This window comes from Fundulus heteroclitus, chromosome 14, assembly GCF_011125445.2.
Source record: "Fundulus heteroclitus isolate FHET01 chromosome 14, MU-UCD_Fhet_4.1, whole genome shotgun sequence".
NCBI classification, from domain to species: Eukaryota; Metazoa; Chordata; class Actinopteri; order Cyprinodontiformes; family Fundulidae; genus Fundulus; species Fundulus heteroclitus.
In genome coordinates, this window is record NC_046374.1 from 16,819,401 (window position 1) to 16,838,402 (window position 19,002).

The 19,002-nt window shown below is 46.7% G+C and overlaps 1 protein-coding gene across 1 annotated transcript in view; it reads right to left on the bottom strand.

Moving 5' to 3' along the window:
• Positions 1–19,002, bottom strand: part of si:ch73-335l21.1 (insulin receptor substrate 1-B) — a 65,987-nt gene that overhangs the window by 41,134 nt on the left and 5,851 nt on the right. The window contains exons 2-3 of the mRNA XM_012874766.3: positions 5,191–5,492; positions 257–3,425 (exon numbers count right to left, since the gene is read on the bottom strand). Of these exons, the coding sequence (XP_012730220.2) occupies positions 257–3,425; positions 5,191–5,492 (3,471 nt within the window). The remainder of the gene's footprint in view (positions 1–256; positions 3,426–5,190; positions 5,493–19,002) is intronic.

Sequence of the window (19,002 nt, forward strand, 5' to 3'; positions counted from 1 at the left end):
TGGTAATCAATACTGGAGGAGCCAAACTCTGTATTATATGGGTATGTATGGACAGTCTTCTGATTAAACAGCTGTCTATAGCTTTATTCGGCGCCAGTTCAGGTTGAAGTACAAGCATTGCTCAGAGTCAATGGATTACCTTGAATGCACATTTACTTTAAGTCTAATGAACAACAGAGACTGCCACAAAGGGTAAAGACTGACAGGAGAAATGATGAGGGAAAAAAATACGGCTAAAAAGTGGCAAAACTCCTACCTGTTCCCTCTTTGTTCCCGTTCGGATGTGTCCGTAGCTCCTCGGATTTGTAGAAGTCAATGCTGGCGTACGTGTTGAGGCTGGTATTGCTGCTCCCGCCAGCTGCTGCCCCCATTCCCCCGACCCCGGAGCCTGAACCAAGAACAGAGAACAGCCGAGATTGGGGCTGCCCTCCCGTGGCACCTTCCAGGCAAGCGTGGGGACTGTCTTTGTTGACCAAGTCCAAGTCTATGTAGTTAAGACCTTGTTCTATGGATAAGGTCTGATTGTTTGTGGGAAGGGACTGCTGCGCGGGTGGTGGAAGCTGAGTAGGAGGATCGGTGACGGCACCGTTCCCCCACAGCATGCTCTCGAAGCCCAGGCGGCGGGCGACAGCCTGGGTGTGCTCTGGAAAGAGGGAGGCAGTTGAAGAAGAAGTAGAAGCAGAGGTGGACAGGGGCGGTGTGGCCACGAAGGTTTCTGAGCAGTGCCTCCTGCGCCCTTGAGGGTCCGCCCGGATCACTTTAGCCCCCTGATCTGGGTTCAGTCCTGATTTGCCTAAGGGGAAGTCTAGGCACCGAGAGAGCACTGAAATGGAGGGATCGGTTCTTGTGGGAGAGGGGGCTTTGGGGGAGACAATTGTGGGTGACCGAGGGGCGGTGTTGTTGTTCAAGCTGAAGGCCATCTCTGTGTAGTCCCCACAGGATGTCGGAGACTCGGTCACTGAGGGAACACCTTCTCTGCTTTTCCTAAGGGTTGGCTCGGCAGCTTCAACAGCGCCGTCACAGAGACCAACAGCTCCTTCCTTACAGGTTTTGGGGGCGTGAGCAAGAGCTGGAGGCGTGGGAGGTGTGTGGAAAGGTGGGAAAACTAACTGGGTGTTGGAATGGGGTGAAGGGGATGGTGAAGGGCCAAGGTCCATGTTGACGTACTCTGAGGCAGTCGGTGGAGAGACTGGGGGAGAGGGGCTATGAGAGAGGGGGTTAAAGTTCTCAACAGAGGACGCTGGTCTGTTTTGAGGATGCTGGTTACTTGAGCCATGACTCAGCAATGATCCATGTCTGAGCCCTCTGCCTCGCCCAGCTCCTACCCTGGCGCGGCTGCACTGCTCCCCTTTGAACTCAATGCTTACATACTCTCCAGGGCTCTTAGGCTCTGGGGGAAGGGGGTTCTCGCGGACCCTGGGGAGAGTGTTAGCCTTGGATACGTCTACAAACAGGCTTACTGGTCTGTTTCTAAAGTGGCTACCTTGCTTCTTTAACCCACCAGAGCCCAGCTTCTGAGCAATCTTGCTCCCGTCTTTGGACAGAGATCCACTTGCCAGATGACCGAGTGCCTGGTTAGTCCTATCATCGTTCTCGCCAAGACTCTCACTGCTAGCTGAGCTCGAAGAGTAGGAGGACGAAGAGAGTGACTGGTGTCGTCCAGCCCCTGAACTGCTAGCTGGCTTCTCCTGATGCCCCACAGAGTTTCTACCACTCCCCGCTCCCCTGCTGCAGCTCCCATTGGGACGGCTACTTCGTCCGGGCCCGTCATCAAAAAGCCCAGAGGTGGGGTTATGTTTGTACGACCTGGGAAGGGAGTAGTACGAATATACCATCTTTGGGGGCTGCTGCTGCTGCAAGCCAGTCTCCAAATGGCAGGGGTGCTCATTGGCTGGGGGGCTGCCATTTACAGAAGGTCCGCTAATTGGAGACATGTTCATGTAGTCGCTACCGGCCCTGCTGTCAGCGCTGCCGACCCAAGGACCTTCAGAGAGGCTTCCACGCTGGTCAGGAGAGCAGCTGCTGTTGGGTGACATTATCATGTAGCCGTCAGACGCCGGCAGGGGACGAATCTGCTGCGGAGGAGACACACTGTTGTTGGGGGTCATTGCCATATAGTCATCAGCAGGTTTGGAATCTGATTCTGGAACAGAGACGGTCATTGTTTGACATGAGGAAACAGGAGTCTGGGTGACTCCAGGTAGCATTGACATATACCCATTGTCCACACCAGCAACTGCTCCTGGAGCGCCTTCTGCTTTTAGCTCTCCTGCTACATCCAAGTACCCTCCTCCCCCTACACAAGAGCCCATGGTCGATTCTCTTTGAGTAGACAGGCAGGTAGATGCAAAGGACTCCCGACTGGTGCTCCTCGACATAATGGCATAATCAGCTGAATCTCCATCTGCAGGGTCCTCAGCTCTGCGCTGATGTGGGGCCAGTCTTTCCAGAGCCATAGGAGGCAAGGAGGCACGCTTGCTCAGAAGCCTACGCTCAGCCTCACATTCACGGCTAGATGAGCGACGCAGCACCCTCCTAGTCTGGGGCAGTGAGGCATTAGTTGGTGTTCCTGGCACTGGCTGGGAGCTGGACGTCACTGCACCTTGATTACTGTTGCTGATGCCACCTCCGCTCCCACTGGATTGGCTCATCAGGATGTAGTTTGCTCCATCCTCGCCAAGGGACTGGCTGCCGGTGCTGCTGACAGAGCTTCCTGGCAGGCTCACAGAGGGGAGAACCGTGTGATCCCCAGGACTGGAACCATACTCATCTGAGGAGCCGTAATCACTGGGTGAGTACGAGACTGAGGTATGATGAGACGGTACACGAGTATAAGTGCCAGACCCTGAAACAGCTCCGGCAGATGTAATACCGCCAAACTCAGATCCTTGCCCAGAGCTGGACGAGATACTCGGGGCCGGCAATGGGGACGGGGCTGGGGTTGAGATGGAGCGCATCAACCCAAAGGGAGTTTTAGCAGCTGTGGTGGGGACTGAGCGGGCTGACTTTGACCTGAGGATTGGGGTGGTAGAGCAGGAGCCGTTGGTAGAAGGACTGGAGTTTACACCGTGAAGGGGTGTGGTGCCTGCCATCCCATCCTCACTTCTCCCCCCATCACTGGCAGTGCGCGACCTCGGGAAGCTGTGTCGAGGCGTGGGAGAGGCACTGGAACTGCCAACCGCCGCTCCAGCAGCGGCGCCCAAGGAGGGCTCAGTTCGGGGACGGCGGAGGAAGCCCACCTGGCTGGGAGGAGGGTTAGGGTGGTGGCGGCGCGAAGGGACGCTGATGGGGTTGGAAGCTGTGGCGCCTCCTCCGGGACCAGAGTTTGACTGAGACTTGCTGCGCTGACGGAACTCCTCGCTCAGGGCTTTCATGGCCTCCAGCAGGGTTTCATGCATGTTCTGGGCCACCACAGAATCATCCACCTAGGAAACAACACAAACACTGTCGTCAAGTCATTACAGCAACAGATGTTGCAAGTTGGATTCAGTTTTGGACTTCTTTATGTAGAACCAAGTAACTACTATTATCTTAATCCATGTTACGAGGCAAACTGTTAAAATTGGACCACATATAATGACAATGAATCCAAATTACTCCAATGCAGTCCGATTATACAGTCAGATTTGGACCTATACAATCCAATTCAATCCTAATTACAGTACAGAACAGTCAAAGACAGATGATCATAGAATCTAATTTAGTAAAAAGTGATCCAATTATGTTTGCTGTACTGAAATGCTGACCTTCCTGCAAACCCTCATCCTGAGAAAGCCACGCAGCAATAAACAAACTTTATTGAGTCAGAGTTGTAGAGTTAGATCATGATGAGGGCTTAGCACGACTTGTTGACATCAAAACAAAAATGTCAGACAAAGTGTCTGCTTCACTGTCTAATGAGCCGGTTTATAAAAGTTTTTTTTTTTAAGCTCCCAAATGCGAAAGTGGTGAAAAGCATGCAAGTACTTTAAGTTAGGTGATGGTAAACCAGGAGTGACGACACCTTAAAGGTTTCATTGTTGACCACAGCAGCACAACCTTTATTTACAATGGCAGGCTCAGAGACACTCAGTGGTTAATGAAGTGGAGATAGAAACAATAAAATCACAATATTTTTTAAAAAAGTTGCTGATTCCACTCTGAAGTTAGAAAGGTTGTCTGTATGCGACATTATTGCCCTAAATTGTAGTTTATTTAGTCATATGTGAGTCTTAATGCAATGACTTACATCTGAGAACTTAAATCTGTGCCTGTGTATTAATGTGCAGACCAGTTTGTGCATACGACCAGATCCATTCTATTCAATCCTGTTTTCAATCCCATGTAACTGTATAGCTGTTAATATGTTAGTAGTAAACAACAAATAGGAGGAAAAAAAAAACTTCAGTGTCACTCTTCACTCTGCCCTAAAGTCACTACTTTGTAGCGCCACCTTTTGCAGCAATCCCACCTACGAGTGGCTTTGGATCACTCACTATGAGCTGGCCACAGCTTGACACTGGGATTTCTGCCCATTCCTCAAGGCTAAACTACCGCTCTTTCCTGTGGGATGGTTTTCACTTGAGAACAGCGATTTGCAAGACTAACCACAGATTCTCAATTTGATCAGGGTCTGGACTTTGACTAGGCCATTCCAACACATTCAAATGTTTCCCTTAAACCACTGGAGTATTGCTTAAGTAGTTGGTTTTGAGTCATTTGGGAGTTGCCCACGTGCCTTTTGGCAAACTCAAATTTTATTTTTAACACCAACTTTTTTCTGGCCACTCTTCCATAAAGCCCAGCTCAATGGAGTAACTTCCATTTGAAGATGATGGATCTGATGGTACTCCAGGGGGAACTTTAAAGATTTGGATATTGTTTTCTGACCCCACCCTGACTTGTACTTTTAAACAACTTTGTCCCTGACTTGTTTGGAGAGCTCCTTGGTCTTGATGGTGGTGAGCCTTTTGCTTAGTGGTGCTGCCTGCAGCCTCGGAGGCCTTTCAGAGTTTATTCTGACAGATCATGTGACACTTAGATTGGACACAGATGGACTTAATTTCACTAATTATGGGACTTTTGGAGGTCACTGATGCACCAGAATTTTGCTAATGCAAATGTTTTTTTGTTTTTTTTAATTAATTTTTCTCTTTATAGCGGTGCAACTGGTTTAAACCTTACACACACAACTCCAAATTACACGCTCACCTGCATCCAAAACTCGCCAGGGCCCGTCACAGCAGAGCGTCCCACCTCGATGAAGAAAAAGTTTTCTGAATGTCCGCAGCGCCTGACGTTCATCAGCTGGAGCACCACAGCTGCTGCGTCCGAGTTCAGCTTCACGAAGTTGACCGTCTTGTCGGTAAGGCAAAGGCGATAGATGCCCACCAGGTTCTTGGCCTGACCCAGGCCTTTGGGCCACACCTTCACCTGCCAAACCTCTTTGAACGCAGGTCCCGGGTTAGGTGCTCCATAGTCTCCTGAAGTCGCGCTGTCACTGGGATTTTTACCTGCAAAGACAAAAACGGAGACATAAAAGGGTTACACGAGTGAAAAATAAAACACAGAAAATAAGGAAATAAAGGCATTAGTTTGACCTTCTTGCACATATCATAATTTACCGGGTGTAACCACCACAATGTTTAAGTTGAGCTTTTACATGAATTTTAAATTAGATCCCAGCACAAAACCAGCATGTACAGGCTTGTACCTGCAGGCCTCATATCTGAGGTTCCATGTGTCAAGCACACTGGCATCCCAACACCCTCACACCCACAGCCAGTATGGAAAAACTAAGCAGTCGACAACTGAAGCGCTGCAGAAAAAACGATGACTGCGAGAGAAAAGGCGCAATTATGGATAAAATCTTCGGCAAACCATCATGGAAAATGCCTCTTAAGTAAATCTTCTTTGAAACCAAAGCAAACAATGCAGACTGATGATGCGCTTCAAACGAAAGCACCTCTCTGAAGCTCCGTCTGCAGCTGAAGGAATGGCTTTTCTAAGGGATGCTGCTGTACAGAGCGTCCAGTGTCTACGTGTTCGGCTCGCTTATTTACCTCCTTTTATTACTTGGATGCATATTTTGTGTGTAAAGTCACTGTATTGCTCAGATTACTGAGGCTCAGCATGTGGTTTTCATCTTTAGAAAGTACCTCTGCTCTGTCATGCGATGGGACTCATGTAAAACAGGTTTATGTTTAAACTCGACTGCTATACAAAAAGCATTTTAGCAAAAGAATAATAATAACGGGACTGGTGTTTTAGGTGGATTAGGTAACTCCCTAATCAAATATCTTTAAAACACAACCACTTTCCTTTAGCGTCCCACGCTTCCTGCTTGTGTTCCTGTACTGAATATATGTCTGAGCACGATGTCGGCAAGAGGCTGTCCTTTGTTTATTCGTGTTGAGCACTTGTCTTATTACCCATCGCCTCTAGACAATTAAAGCGCTGATGGGAAAATGCAAAATACCCTTTTCTCCTGGTAACCCAGTCATTACTTCACTTTTTTTACTAAAATTGTAGTAAAATGCTAACTGAGGCATGTAGTCGCAGCTCCTTCCTCTAAAAACTGGACGTCTTTCTTGTAGCTTTTTAAAGTTGGACCGCTCTCAGTTTAGTGCAGAAAATAGTTCCTGTGGCCTAAACAAAGGCATCGTGGTCAGGCTTGATTAACCCAGCCCTCTTCCAAACCCATTTATAAAACAATAGACGTCCTTTTTTTGTGGAGGTCCTTTTCACCTTCCACAACATTTCCAAGCCGTGCAGACAAAAGAAAGTTTTCTCTTCTATGCCTATTCCAAGAAAGTTTCCTTGGGAGGGAGGTTTGGGGTTTTGTGCCACGTCTCTGAGCTCTGCTTACAGTCTGACCTTTAGAGAAATTAGCCGGGACCTCCACTCCTGGCAAGAGTGGCAGCCGTCCTAGATGTTTTCCACTTGTGAGTAATTGCCCTCACTGTGGCACGTTGGATTTCGAGTTGTTTAGAAATGGCCTTATTACTCTTCGCCGGTTGTTTGGCAGCAACAGTTGTTTCTCTAAGATGATTGATGAGGTCTTTCCACCTTGGTACGACACTAACGCTCCGGAGCAGCAAACTCCTGCTTTTATGGAGGGCCTCACCCCTGATAGTGATCACTTGATCAAGTGTTTGGATTAGCAGCAGCTTGCGGCTACTTTCACTCCTAAATCCTCTGGAAGCACCAAGGGTGTACTTAGTTTTTTTTTGCCTGTTGGCTCAACTTTTGGGCATAAAGCAACGACAACGTCCACAGTTAAGGTTTCCGAGGCTTAAAGCCCCATATAATGGAAAGAGGATGTAGCAATGGAGTAATAATTGATACTGATAGGAGAGGAGAGTAGAATGATCACAGCGTTCCACATCCATGCTTCTGTGTCTGGATGTGATTGCTTCCACTTTTCCCGCAGCAAATCTCGCAATGACAACCATATGCAGACAAGAAGCTCTGTGGTCGCCATGTTAGACCAGCTTGGGTCAGGACGCGTATTTTCTCCCCCCCAAAAAAACCCTCGCAAGAATAAAAGTTCTTCTCTCTGTCTGCTCCTCCTCACAAAAAACGGAAGATTTCACACAGAACTTGAAACGGGCTGAGAATAGATGTTTTGTTGAAAGCCAGAGAGGCTTGTGGGTCGCTTTGTGTGTGGAGGCACTCTCCCCCCCCCCCCCCCCCTGCATTGGATGACTCACTGAAGGCCACGCATGGCTGTTTCATGTGCAGCTTCTCGCTCCGTTTGGCTTCCTGGGCATGAGATTTACACCAGGAGGCGGCGATGTGACGACCTTTCAGTGTGGACTGTGGCAAAGTGGGTGAGAACACCATTTGCCTCAGTTTATACATTTTCAGGTAACATTTTTTGTTTGTTGGCTTTAGCCATATCTTATTAATTCTGTAGTCTGCAAGCATATATTATCCCGGGTTTGTTTATTTTTTTTGCATTTTTACAGATTATTTACTATAACGTCTCGGTTTAAATCGATTCACTCTAGATTTTATTTCTCGTTTGATTATTTAACTTGTGCATTTTATTTTGGTGAACTTACCTGTGTTTCAGGAGGAAGTGTCGCGTCACTTCCTGTAATTATAGCTTCCTGTTTAGAGCTAATGTCACAGGAAGGGACCAGGTGAAGAGGGGGGAAAGGAAAGCTGTTTAAATTTGATATAGTCAAATTTAGGCCTTGTCTAGGTTCATTTTGTGTGGATTTAATTGTATAATGTTATGGCCACGCACTTAAAAGATGTTGCTTAGATGCACTTAAAAGATGTTGAAAGTAACATAAGTGAGTTCAAGCGCGAACTGTTTAGTCTTACCTGTTTATGGAAGATGCCATTGGAGGCCATTTTGTCTGTCAGAATTTAAGGGTATTTAAACAGAGGCTCAATCCAAATACCCTTATAAAGCAAGGACTCTTTAGCCAAAGAGAAAGTCTGTCAGTGGTCGCCATGATAAGTGCTGTCCGAATAGTCCAGTCAGTAAGGAAGGAGGTAGGTAAAGTAGCTGTGGCTAGTTTTGTCTACTAACCCCGCAATGTCCTTACCTGACTCCGCCAGATAGATTTGCTCCGCATATCCATCTGGAAACCTTCCGTTGAAGTAATTTTGGGAAGGGGCGAAAATACTGGTTAGCTGATTGGCCTATGTTGGTGATAGACGGGCCAAATAAACCAATCAGATCAACGAAGCATATGACGTACTCATCAACATGCTTCGTCGTCGCTCTGTTACGAGCGACAACGAAAACACAACCACAAGCCAAGCTACTCTTGCTGCTGCAGGTAAAGGCTCGTTAGCTCAGCAAAGAAATAATCTGTAATTCCGATAAAACTTGCTCGATAGCCACGCTAACGCTAGTTTCATGGGCTGAAGCCGCCATATTCTTTAGACTGAACTGTCGCGCTTCCCGTTGCGTCACACCTCAACCCGCCTCAAAGCCAACGCTGATTGGACGTTCGTTTGGTGAACGGCTCCAAATTTTCTTTAACGGAGAGTAGCCAGACTGATCTGCGAGTGAAACCTTGAAAGCTCGTGAGATCAGGATGGTCTCACGAGGCTAGCAATGTCCCTCACTGGCGCAAAGAACCTTTAGGTATCCCACAATTCTTTGCCTGACATGACGTATCAGCACAGCCACCTCACAAAAATCAACGATAATGTCCGAGAGAAGAGGGCAAGCACTTTGTATTTCATTTTCGGAAGGTTGTTGACCCGAATTTGACTCACATGTGCGTTTCCGTCACGTAATGAAGTCGGTATTGAAGACCGTCTGAAATCAGCACAGCAGTCCGAAGCTCCTTTCCTCCCCAAGAGTTCTTACTGTAGACCCCATGAAAGGTCAAGGAACAGGAGCTAGAAGCAGGAGCTACTATTAAGGGTATTTGGATGGAGCCAGAGAAAATGTAGATGTTCAAGAGGGAGTGGAGAACTAGGTCAGTGTAGCTGAGTGCACTTGACGTTAATTTTGGGTGTTTTAAGTTCAGTTTTGACCTGTTGAGCCATGCTAACCTCTGAGGTATTTCTTCTGTGGATTTTTGTAAATGTTTTTTTCACCATTTTTTTTGTAAATAAATCACCTGCTACGCTGGACATCATCTAACTACTGCCTTCTTCAGCCACTTCGGCCAGGCTATATCTCACAGGGACCAAAGAAATAAGGGATCGCAGGAGACTGTTAAGAGGCATTAGAAGAACAAGTGGGAGGAGCTATAAAAGCATTTAGTCTAAAGATGTACTTTTCTAGCTGACTGATTTTGGAGTATTTATTTCCCCAATGTTACTTTAGGAACACATTTCAATTTTGCAAAGCCATTGTAGCCTACTTAGAGTCACGTCCCTTGCATATCTTAACACCACTGATGAACTTTAGGAGGTCTTTCAAGACTCACGGAGACTGATGCACCAATGCCAAACATCACAGCCCTTCGCTCGTGGTTACATAACGCTGGGATGGCTCCAACACGGAGCAGCATAAATTATAGATTGCCCCCACTGGCTTTACTCTGGGGCTTTTTCTTTTTCTGTTGTTTTTTTTTTAAAACTTTATTTGCTCATCGACCAGAAGTAGTCCGTTAAGAAACCAATCCGTTCGGGTCATTGGTGGGTCGACTTGCATGCAGGACGACAAACACCCTTTAAAGCATAAAGAGCCCTCAGAAAACAGTGCAGCCCTCAGCCGGAAATCCAGCTGAAGACAGCTGTCGGAAGCGTGTGAAAAATAAAAAACACACCCGCATGTCGACGGAGGATCTGGCGATAAGGCCTTCCTGGTTGCGTGTGGGCAAAAGCGCTCAGCCGACCTTGATGTAACCTTGAGGAAGCCGTGTTGAGTTTTGAGCGTTGACGTCTGTTTCAGCGTGAATTTAGCGGACGTACGTGCGGCGGCATGTAAGCGGCATCCCAGCGAGGGGGAACACTGCCGTCTATTCATGGTCATTTACATGCCATGCTTGAGCCGAGTGCCTCGAGACGGCGGGCCGTGGATAAAGAGGCCGGGATCTCGACTGGTGTGTGCAATCGGAGCAAAAAGCTTTGAGATGGTCAGAAATATGTAGTTTCCTGGTCTTGCATCCAAAAGGGAACGTTTGATTTAAGTCTAAGCGAGGGGGGGCAGATGAATGTAGCAAACTGCAAAGACAATAAAAGTAAACGTTATCACAAAAAAAAATCTAATTTCCCGGACAGATGTTATGCTGAATGAGTCCTGGTGGGTGATTGGCTGGTTGGAAAGTAAAGATACAACCTTCTTTCAGTTAGTGAATGCACCACACAAATGTAAAAAAAGGTCAACACTTGATCCATATCCCTTCACACATTCATCTGTTCAGTTCTTTCATCCATTTATAGCACTGCCCATTAATCCAGCCATCGACAGGTTGGCCCCCAAACCCTTTCCTCTAGCATTCGTCCTCTCCATCCATTCATTGGTAACCATAGAGCTGCATGATTTACCATTTATCCATCTGAGTGTGTTTTTGCAGGCTCCACATTTCAAAATTCGTCACTGTAGAAACACATGCATTGCCAAAAAACTAAAAAAAAAAAAATTAAATGAATGCATTTATACAGCAAAATTAGGGTTAACTAAATAACTCGGGGATCAAAAATCTAATTCAATTTCTCTGCCGAACTTCATAGATCTTGGTGGAGGTTGGAGGCCAAAGGAAAAATGACTCAGTGTTGGTGCAGCTCTGGACCTCTTCATTTAAAACCCAGTTCAACTCCTCTGATTGCCTCTAGGTGTATTAGAAAGATGAATGGGGCTGTTAAGTGAATATTAGGGAGGCCTTATTTACCCCCGGGGCTGCCAGAAGCCTGCTGAGACACTGTCAGTGTGCCTCAGAGCGACAGGCTGATTACTGGTGAGGTTATCACGCAAATCCTCAGGAAGCCTGAAGCCACTTGACAGGATTCAGGTACTGAAAGTCCTTTTTTTATTTAAGATGGTAGTGGTGCAAAGTAATTCTTTGCACCACTACCATCAGTCTTTAAGTTTTGCGTTTCCATAAAAGAACCATTAAGATTTGCAAGAGAACAAACTTAAATGCTTCGTGTTTTATAGAAGCACTTCTTTTTAGTCGGTCCGTGCCGCCTGTAAACGGAGGAAAACTGCTCACTGGGCTCCGTTTCATGTCTCTGACCTCACCGCTCGAACACGCAGGGCTATGAGGAGACCACAAAGAAAACATCTGAGGCCTAAACCGTCGTTCTTTACCCCCGTCTGAGCTACCGTTCCCCCCAATAACACGCTGCCGAGCCAACTCCCCAGCAGAGGCTGATGGAAACCGTGAGAGAAGAGGGAGCTTTTCCAGGCAGCGAAATCAGTTTAATCTCTGGCCGCCATGTGTGCCTGACCATTTAAACGTTTTCCTTTAAAACTCATCCATCTCCAGCATCGGTAATCCCCCCCTTCCTAATCTCAGCCAGAACGTCGGCAGGCACGCAGCTCTTCCTCAGCATCAGCATCTGCCTTTGGGGGGGGGGGGGGGATCTCACATGTGGTGTGTTTTAGTGGTGAGGTGCAACGGACACTCGGCATGGGAAATGATCGGTGACGCAAACGAGGTGAGGTCTGCCGTTCCCTCAACCCCAAACCAAAGCTAAAGGCAGTTGCCCAGTTTAAAAAAAAAAATAAAAAAAAACTGCTAAGCAACGGAGCAAAGTCAACGGAGGGCCTGAAGTTCTAAGGTCTACCTCCAAAATAAAGTAACTGTTGCAGATGGAGCTGCCAAAACCATCCATCGTTGGCGATCGCCCGGTCTTACAGAGCAGAGTCGGTCAGCCTGGTCCCCACAATCATCCCTGCTTGTAAATTTAATATGGAAGACCATTATGACAACTTCAACCCGCTAACGTAAGCTGTTCTGCGAAAGGTTTGCTGGAGAACATTAGTGAACAAACAGCAGCGCAAAGACCGAGGACGGGTCATGGGGAACGCTGTGGGGAGGTTTAAAGCAGGGTTAGGTTATAAAACACCGTACCGAGCTCTGAACATCTCACAGAGGACTCTCCATCTTCTGGAAATTTAAAGAGCAACGTCAAGCCAATGAATCGCACGACCGGTCAGGAGTTCAACAAGCCAAGAAGACCCGTTGAAACCTAACCCTGAACTTCGCCAAGAACACCGTTTACACCATGAAACACGCTGGTGGTGGCAGTGTCATGCTGTGGGGTTAGAGTCGATGGGAAGACGACAGGAGCTAAATAATACAGGAGAATCCTGGAAGAAAACCTGTTAGAGGCTAAATGAGGCTTGAGCTCTGGAGCAGAGGTCCACCGTCCACCAGGACACCGAGCCTACGTTGCAAAAACGGGTCCAAAAATAAGTAAAATGTTCTTAAAGTGTATTTATCCTTGATTTGGGCAGGTAAATAAGATTATTTGCCAATGGAATGAGTATTTTGACCCCTAAAATGAGATAATTAGACATCGTGCACTTGAAATAGGACGATGGAGATGAATTATTCTTATTTTAAGTGCATAAATCTTATTCCATTGGCAAATAGTCCTATTTACCTGCTCAAATCAAGGACAAATACACTCATTTTAAGAACATTTTACTTATTTCTACTTCCATTTTTTGCAGTGTAAACATAGAACCACGTCTACAACAAACGGGTTTAGCTCCTAGCAGGTCTATGCGTTAGAATGACCTAGTCAAAGTCCACACCTACATTAAACTGAGAATGCATGGATGCTTTCTACCCGATTTCACTGAGCTTGAGCTGTTTTCCAAGGAAAACGCGAAGATTTTAGTATCCAGATGTGAAAAGCTGGTAGGGTCATGACCCAAAAGACTGATTTATGGACTCCCCTGTACTGGAAGGAAGACCTAGCACCCATCCTAACAAAAGGTTGCTGGCTTTATTACCCCGCATTGAACGCCACAGACCGGCTGAAGTCGCCTGCTCCGTGTCCCGCTACACGCAGCGGCTCCTAAACGTGGGTGACATCAGCTGTTTATCGTCTCGCCGGGCGTTAGGATGCTGTGACACAGAGATCCCATGGCCCTGTGTGTTGTGCTGCTTGCTGTGCTACACCGCATCGATCTGCGGGACGATTTTGATCCAAAACGACTTCAAAAGGGAGCGTTTCCACTGTAGCAGGTGACTAATTTCAAATCGTAGCTCTTTAGCGCAGAGAAATGACAGCACCGTCTCTCTGGGGTGTGTGTAACAGGTACAGTACAGACGTTTGTCTCTAATCTGCTGATACCTTCACTGCGAGGCAGATCGCGCCGACAGCCCGATGACTTCCTCACACCCCCCCTTATCTAACTTTTATGGGCTCGTTTTAACCGACAGCAATCGATGCGGCCTGCTGTAAAAGGGTTACAATCCATCCAGAAGCCCCCGTAGCGCTACAGTGCTCAACATATTGGCCCTCATTGACTAAATGGATTATCCTGCCCCGGGCCTTTCTTTGCTGCCCATCAAACCGGAGCACTTAATTGACAGTCAGCAACAGAGACAAAGCCGGGGGGACATGTGGTACTCATGTCCACCGTGCTTTTTTTTTTCTTTTTTTTTTTTCCTCACCCCCACTTGCATTACAAAGCTGGCCGCCCGGCCCCGTTTGTTATGAACTTACAGGGTGTTAATGTGCGCACACTCAGGAGAGGAGATGCCGCCCTCCAGGTCCCCATCCAGCTGGCAGACCTGCAGCTCTGGATAAAGATTTAGGTTCCTGCAACAAAAATGCTCTGATCTCTTGACTTCATTAGCCGCCTTCGGCCCACCCCCCCCCCCCCGAGGCAATAATTACAGCCTAATTAGGGAGATGAGAGGTGCTTAAGCCTGGGCTTAGCGTTTCATCAGCCCTGCTCAGGGAGACGCAGACCGCATGGGCCGGAGCGGCCAAAAACACTCCGGGATAAAACAAATAAATCAACACTGACGAAGCCAGCTCAGTCAAAGACAAACACCTCTCTATAAAACTCCCTCAGGAACCCCACCACTGATTTTTTTTAAAAAAAGTATTACTGACGTGCATTTGTTACGTAAAAGCGTAAAAAAAGTTACGCAACAATAATTCAAGTAAATTATCAAGAGCAGGTTTCCAGGGAAGGGAAAGACGTTCTGCTCCGTCGACATTTAAAATGTTTTTCTGATCATCCGTTTGAGGCGGGAAAGTAACGGACCCACCGCAGTCAGAGGCGCCGCAGCAGTCAAAGCTAAAAAAAAAAAAAAATCTGTTCAGTGTATTTATATCGACGCAAACTCACAATAAATGTCATCTTGAGGCACTTTGAGGGGGAAAAAAAAAAAGGATCTATTTCCAATAATTTAGAGCTATGTAATTAAATCAATGCCGTGGACTGAATCAACTCTGATCGGGAACTTTATCCAGGAGCCCATTAAAATGTTTAATGTGCAACAGAGGAAATATAAAACAAATATCAGCATAAACAGAACTCCACATATCTATCCTCCCCTGGTAAACACGTGTAAAAAGTCTGCCAGAGCGTTAAATTGAAAACACACATTTGCTTCAACTCTCTATCAGTGATCTTTTGGAGATCTTTTCTACCCGCGCCACTTTATGATGAGGCCCTCCTCTTTTAAAACAGCTAATAAACAATTAAGAAATTGATTATTAATGAAGCTTTCAACCCTTTTTAAGCCACAGTGAAGCAGTTAACGCACGATAACTAAGGGCAGGAGAAGTGTTCCCAGGGTCTTGCCAATTAGTGAGCCCTACGTTATTGCTCACATTTTCATCCTCTACGGTTGCTATATTAAAACTTCTCGAAGGAGGTTACTACGCCGGAAGCACAGTGTGCAAAATTTGAAATACTCAAACAGACCAACCCTGAACTGGGCAATGTGACTGAGTAAAGATTCCTAAGAAAACGGCTTGAAATGTATAAAACACAAAGAAGAGCAAGAAGTTGTTTCCAGTGGGAACCACACCTGAGGTCGGGGGTCTTCGGGGAGCTCAATATCCAATATGGCCGCGGCATGCTTCTAGTGGTGAAAGTTGCAAACTTAAGATGCTAGAAATCCAGTGTTATTGACTTGTATTTCTCATAGTGGCTAGCACCGATGCTGCTATAGGCTTAGGCTGCTGGAGGACATCAGGGTCTATTTCTCTGACTCTGCTGAGTTCTCCTACTGTTCTCCAATTTTGGATAATTTGATGTAATTTCAAGTTTTACCTTTATTGTCTCCCTGTCTTTTTTCTCTTCACAGTAGGTACACCTGGTCTGGCGTTTTGTTACCTGTAACACCATCCAGGGGGGCAAATTATCTGCCATTACCATATAACATAGAAAGGATTCCTGGATCAATGTGTGCTTCTAGCTTTTGTGTCTCTGCTCTGTCTTCTCTAACCCCCAGTCATTAAAGGCAGATGACCGTTCACACTGAGCCTGGTTCTGCTGGAGGTTTTACTCACTGTTAAAGGGGAGTTTTCCTCTCCACTGTCGCTTCATGCTTGCTCAGTATGAGGGATTGCTGCAAAGCCATCAACAATGCAGACGACTCTCCCTGTGGCTCTACGCTTCTCCAGGAGTGAACGCTGCTTGTCAAGACTTGATGCAACCTGCTGGGTTTCTTTAGATAGAAAACTTTTTGACTAATCTGTATGATTTGATTGAATGTGACTTTGTAAAGTGCCTTGAGATGACGTGCGTTGTGAATTGGCGCTATATACATAAAACTGAATTGAACTGCATTGAAATTGAATTGACTTGGGCGTGACGTCAGTCCCAGCTCAGTTTTTCCCATCAGAGAACCCAAAGACCTCATCTCGTCTCATGAGCCGGATTTATCCTGACATCCAGTTCCTCGACACTCTTTAAGCTTTCATAGAGCACAAACACGCTTCACATACATTTATTTTATAGAAACTGTCCAAGGTGCCAGTAATCTGGCACAGTTGTTGTTGTTGTTGGTGCTTTTTGTTGTTGAAAGCAGTGATTTTATATGTTGCTTTTTCTTTTGTCTCCACAGAATAAAGTGCACTCAAATTAAACGCAGGGTTTCTATGAACTACTTTTAAGTCTTTTTCCACATCTTTACCAAGGGTGCCAAAACAAAAAAAAAAAAAGATTTTAAACAGGTCCAAAATGTACTTGAACATGTGTTTCTGGTTGCGAGGCTGACGCGTAAAGTGTCTGGAGACGACGTCTGTCGTGACGGTGAACACGAATCGGCTATACTGAGCTGAACAACTGGGAGCGAGCAAAAGCTGGTGGCCGCTACGGACACGGCTCGTTGTGCTTAAAGCGGCTCCTCTTCGCTTCCAGGAGCGTTGGCTCGTCTGCACTCGGCGACCTTCCAGTCGTGTGCAGAGCTGGAACTGAGCGGTAACCCCATCCGACCGGAGAGAAGCCGCTTCAGGGTGCGCCTTTAGAGACGAGTGAATTTGCTCTAGAAATGAAATAACACGGTGAAAATGTGCTAAAAGGGTTGCCTGGATACTTGAGGAATCTGCTTTTAAAAGCCTTATCTTGATCTGTAAATCCTCCAAAACGGAAACCGAGATCTGGCAGGAAAAGCCCTCTAAAATTAGGACCGGACCGGATTTCGACTTGCAACTGGAGATTAATAAAAAGCCGCGCGTAACGAGACGCCGTGTTTTCTTGCTTAATAACCCAAACAACCGAACTACCAACTACTATGAACTTGCCCCGAGGTGAATCAACACCCAGTCTTTATCTGCTTTTCGGGCTGTTTATTTTGGCACGTTTGGCGAGCATGTGGGCGTGTTTGATGACGGTGTTTCAGTCTCATTTAGAGGCCCTCAGATTTGGACCTTATCGCTTTCCTCTCCACTTGAGGTCAAACTGCAGCGCGCCTCACGGAGGTTAAACCTTTACGCACACTCCGCCGCCTGTCCTGATGGCTGAGCAAACAGCCGCCCTAAAGCCCGATACTGTACTCATCTGGCTGAAAGGGTCTTAGAGGATTCAGCTGAATAAATAACAGGGGGGATCCTGTCCGGCTTGTGTTTAACTACGACCCACTCCACGTTTTTGCTCCGGAGCAAAAAAACGCAGAGATGTTCAGAGATCCTGGCCCAGATTTAACAGGAGGGCGATCTGCGCAGGATCCACAGGTGTCGGAGGCGAGGGAGCGGCGCCTGTGGAAACTATGCGCCAACATCTCCTGAGAGGAACGTTCTTACAGACAAGAATCCTGACTCTGTGTGCGTTACAGGGTCAGCCCCGTCATCCCCTGCATCCCTGCACCAGAGAGGCGAGCCTCCGTGACAGACAAGCGTCGGGCCTTGTTCTCCTGCGAGCGGCACCCGTGCAGCAGCAGTGCATACCACAAGAAAAAAAAAAAAAAAGGGGGGGGGGGGGGAGTTTACGCCCCCGCGTGCGAGTTTACGCAGCCGCAGCCTCTTTTGTCTTTTGACAGCCAGAGGATGATTTATACAAGAAAGGCAGCCCTTGCAGGAGCAGAGAGGAGGAGACAAGGAGCTGTTGGCGCGGTGGCAGCGGGATTTCAAAGGGAAAGCGTGGCAGCCGACGCGACATGTAAAGCAGGCTGGTAGTTTGGTCTTCCTGGAAGAGTGAAGCGCTTTACCACACAGAGCTGTGCAGAAGTACTTTTATTTTTTTTATTTTATTTTATTTATTTTATTTTTTTTTGCATTTAGCCACACTAATTTCAATTCAATTCAATTCAACTTATTTATATAGCGCCAAATCATGAAACATGTCATCTCAAGGCACTTTACAAAATCAAGTTCAATCATATTATACAGATTGGGTCAGATTATACAGATTGGTCAAAAATGTCCTATATAAGGAAACCAGTTGATTGCATCAAAGTGCCGACAAGCAGCATTCACTCCTGGGGAACTGTAGAGCCACAGGGAGAGTCGTCTGCATTGTCCATGGCTTTGCTGCAATCCCTCATACTGAGCAAGCATGAAGCGACAGTGGGAAGAAAAACCACCCATTAACGGGAAGGAGTTAATTTCACAGTATTTTGACTGAGGGTTCATGGGATAAACCAACAAATTAATGCAAAATGGTGAGAACGTGGTGATCCGTGGTGGTGGCGGCAGCATCATGCTGGGGGACTACTCTTCTCTAGCTGTCAGTGAAGCTTGTTCTGAGTTGGTGGGAGGCTGGGGCGAAGCTAAAATACAGGGCATCGCCGAGGAGGAGACTCACCATCAGGCAGGACAACATCAGCCGAAACATCAGAACCACCTTTAAATCGCCGCACAGACACAAGAACTGTGACTCTGATTCCACTTTGCTCTCAATCACGACATTTTAAGTTTAAATATGGAAAAGGGGAAATAAAATGTTTTTTTTCTGTAAATCTGTACTGTATGCATGCATTTTTTTTTTTTTTACAAAAGGAAGATTTGGTTGGATTGGTGCAAAAAGCCTTTTTATTGATCTGCACTGCAAAAATGGAACTAAAAATAAGCAACATTTTCTTGAAATTAGTCTATTTGTCCTTTGATTTGAGCAGGTAATTAGCCCCTTTCCTGGCCCCTGACCTGTGCAAGACTTGGAGGGAAGCCTTTGCAATCCACCCT